The sequence below is a fragment of the Pteropus medius genome, unplaced genomic scaffold (assembly GCF_902729225.1).
Source record: "Pteropus medius unplaced genomic scaffold, Ma_sr-lr_union100, whole genome shotgun sequence".
Classification (NCBI taxonomy): domain Eukaryota; kingdom Metazoa; phylum Chordata; class Mammalia; order Chiroptera; family Pteropodidae; genus Pteropus; species Pteropus medius.
In genome coordinates, this window is record NW_024340849.1 from 32157664 (window position 1) to 32160862 (window position 3199).

General features: G+C 39.7%; 1 protein-coding gene across 1 annotated transcript in view; it reads right to left on the reverse strand.

Moving 5' to 3' along the window:
* Positions 1 to 712: 712 nt before the first annotated feature.
* DSG1 (desmoglein 1) overlaps positions 713 to 3199 on the reverse strand; it is a 35400-nt gene continuing 32913 nt past the window's right edge. The window contains exon 15 of the mRNA XM_039846726.1: positions 713 to 1774. Within this exon, the coding sequence (XP_039702660.1) occupies positions 713 to 1774 (1062 nt within the window). The remainder of the gene's footprint in view (positions 1775 to 3199) is intronic.

The following is a 3199-nucleotide window of genomic DNA, read 5'->3' on the forward strand; positions in this document are numbered from 1 at the left end:
CCAAATGGATCTTACTCTGTTGCTATTCTCTAGGAAATTTCCCTCTTGGGACACATTTCCTAATTTGAGGTTTATTTTACCTAGTGCAATTATTAAGGTAGGACTGCTTGGTGGCTTGTGGACCTGGCTATGTAACCAGATTTTTTTTTTTTTCTTTAATGGTTAACCCTCATCTGAATATGAAGTTGGATGTTTATTTATATTATCTATGAAATTGACAGGGCATTTGGCACAGAATTCAAATTCTTCCCACATACATAAACACATATTACATATTTTAGTTCTTTTTAAATATTGCCTGAGCTATATGGCAAACCAAAACAGCAAGGGGAATTATGCCAATTGCCATCTTAAGGCCAGTGCTTTTACATGATCAAGTTTTATTTCTTCTACTTGCTAGAGATGCACTACAGGCCACACAGACAGAAAAAAGGCCCTATAGGCCATCAAGGCACAAAGAAAACCCTATCTCAAGTTTTAGTCCCCTGTCATGATTCCATTAGTATTAATATAAGAAAAAGACATACAGATGCTAAGGAGAACCCTTGTCCAATAGCACTGTTCCCATCTGTTTTTCTCATGGTGGTTTCTCATCTTGTTCCACAATTACCTTAGAACCTAGTTGTGCATCCTAAATCACATCGTTAGTTTTTTGGTGGTGGAAACTGAATCTAAATCACAATTACTGAGAAGAAGTGTGCTGAGATCCTGGTTACTTAGTATATTGTACGGTACTGTACTTCGTGATTCGACTTCGGGCTGTGCTAGGGGAGGCAGATCCAAGGGTCTGGCTAAAGTGGTGGTCAGAGGAGCTCCTCATGTGGCCAGTGCTGGCTGTCCCCCCCATAATGCTGCTCAGGCCCCCTCCTCCTCCCAGACTGCTCATCCCGATGCCACCAGCATTTACTCCAGCTGCACTACCAACCAGGCCACTGCTGACTGTGCCGCTGCCTCCAATCATCCCAGCTGGGCCACTAATTCCAGTTACGCCAGAGCCAGAAACAACCCTCTCTGTCACAATCACATTGTGGGCATTTGATAACTCGGGGTGCATACTTAGACTGCCCATCATGCCAGAAGTTGGTCGGATTACTCTTTCTGTCACTACCACATTTGAAGACTCTCTAGGATCAGGGATGGTCAGAGTGGTGGGTAGACTTGAACCTGGTGCTATTACTCTTTCTGTTACTATAACGTTTGACCCATCTCTCATCTCAGGCATCTCTAACATTCCATGCAAATCAGCACCAGAGATTGGGCCAACCACCCTCTCTGTCACCACTACATTTGAGGCATGTCGGTTATCATGAATGTGGACAGAGGGCTTCAGAGTGCCAGAGGTTGTATAAGACTCGGTTACAGTGACATTGCCATAGCCCAGGGGATCAGAAATAGGCATAGGATGCTGTACACCAGGTCCTGAGGGGTAAGTATTCTCAGAAATGACTGTGGTAGTGCCGTAATGTGGGGAGATGGGTGGGCGTCCACTAGCAATGGGCTCTGTTCCCTGTTGTGGGCACATGGGTTCAGTGGTATCAGGTGGCCAAGAGGGATCAAGGTCTGGATATAGTTCAATTTCCTTTCCCAGGCTGATATCTGCCAACTTCTTAAATTTAGGCCCTAGCGTATCCAAGAAGCTGTCATCTAAGTCTTCTCCAATGAAGCTACAACAACCCACAGAGCCAGCAGGGGAACCTACACCTTCAATATCATATATGAGCAAACAGTCATTGGATGGGCGTCCTTCATCTTCATCCGCATAAGCATATGCTTTCTGAATTTGTAGAGGAAAGAGAAAACGAAATTATGAATACATACTTAACAATAATGGAAGTCTTCATCATTATTTTTAATTCCAGGGCATTACCAAAGGAGAAAATAAAAAATAAAATTCTAACATTTACCAGACATGCTTTAAAAATCATTATATAATTGCTTGAAAGAATTTGGTTAGGGATTACTTTAGCTATAATTCTAATAATATATTTGATTTTTAAGTTCATTTAGATAGACTTTATAATAACACACTTTAGACACAAAAGCACAAAAAAATTATGTGAATTATATTGTAACTAAGTTAGAAGGAAGTACTTAAAAACACTGAATTTGAAGTACACCAAATTGTGTATTTTTTTGTGGGGGGGCTTGTTTAAAAAAGGTAGTTCATAAGTGATTTTAGTTGATTCATGAGTATGCTTTTCTTCCTTCAGATGGAATGATTATGGTGGTTCTGTGAAATTTATTTCAATGTGGTCTTTTCAGCAAAACAATAGGAAAATTTGACTTTGGGCGAATGCCACTTTTGGATTCAAAATCGAAGGTGACCAAAGACAATTTTTAAAAGGAGACCCTTTTTCAATTCAAAGTGAAAGCCCACGGACATGTGCACTTCCATTTCATCTTTGTGTTGTTCATAATATTTGATTGCAAACTTCCAGGTTAAGTATCAGAAACACCTTTATTAGTCAAGTAACTCAATGTGCCATTTCATTCGCTAATATTTTTTGAGTCCTTACTATTTGCCAGACACTCTATTAGGAACTTGGCAACGAAGTAGTGAACAAAACCAGATAAAGTCCCTCTCTTATAGGGCTTACATTTTGGTAGGATGAGACAGACAACACTCATTTGTCAGGAGGTGGTAAGTGCAGGGTAAAAGGATAGAAAGTGTTAGAGTTGTTCTTTCAGATATGGTGGTCAAGGATAGCATCTCAGAAAGTGATGTTTGATCAGAGATGTGAATCAGGTGACAGGATGAGTAGAGTAGATAGAGTTTTCTGGGCAGAAGTTGTTGGAAATGCAAAAGTTTTGAGGCAGAATTGTACTTTTCATGAAAGTAATATTCATGGATAGGAAGTATTACTATGGATTTCAGCAACAGTTCTCTCATTATTATCTACTATTATTTGAAAGGCTTTTACTAATATCTTATTCCAAAATATCAGCCACTGTCTAAATGGTTAGGAGAATTCAGGAAGACATTTTAGGCCAGGATATAAAAGGACATAATTGTATCAGAGAAAACAAATTCCTGAAAGCTTACATATCACATGGTGTGTACCCCTGGGTAATTCTCTCTCTTCCTGGGGATGGCAAAATTGATTCTCACTGGTTCTTAGAATGTTCGGGAATTGTACTATGGCTCTTGAATCCACTCTTATTGAATGTTTATTATGTACCTAGAACTCAGTTAGGTACT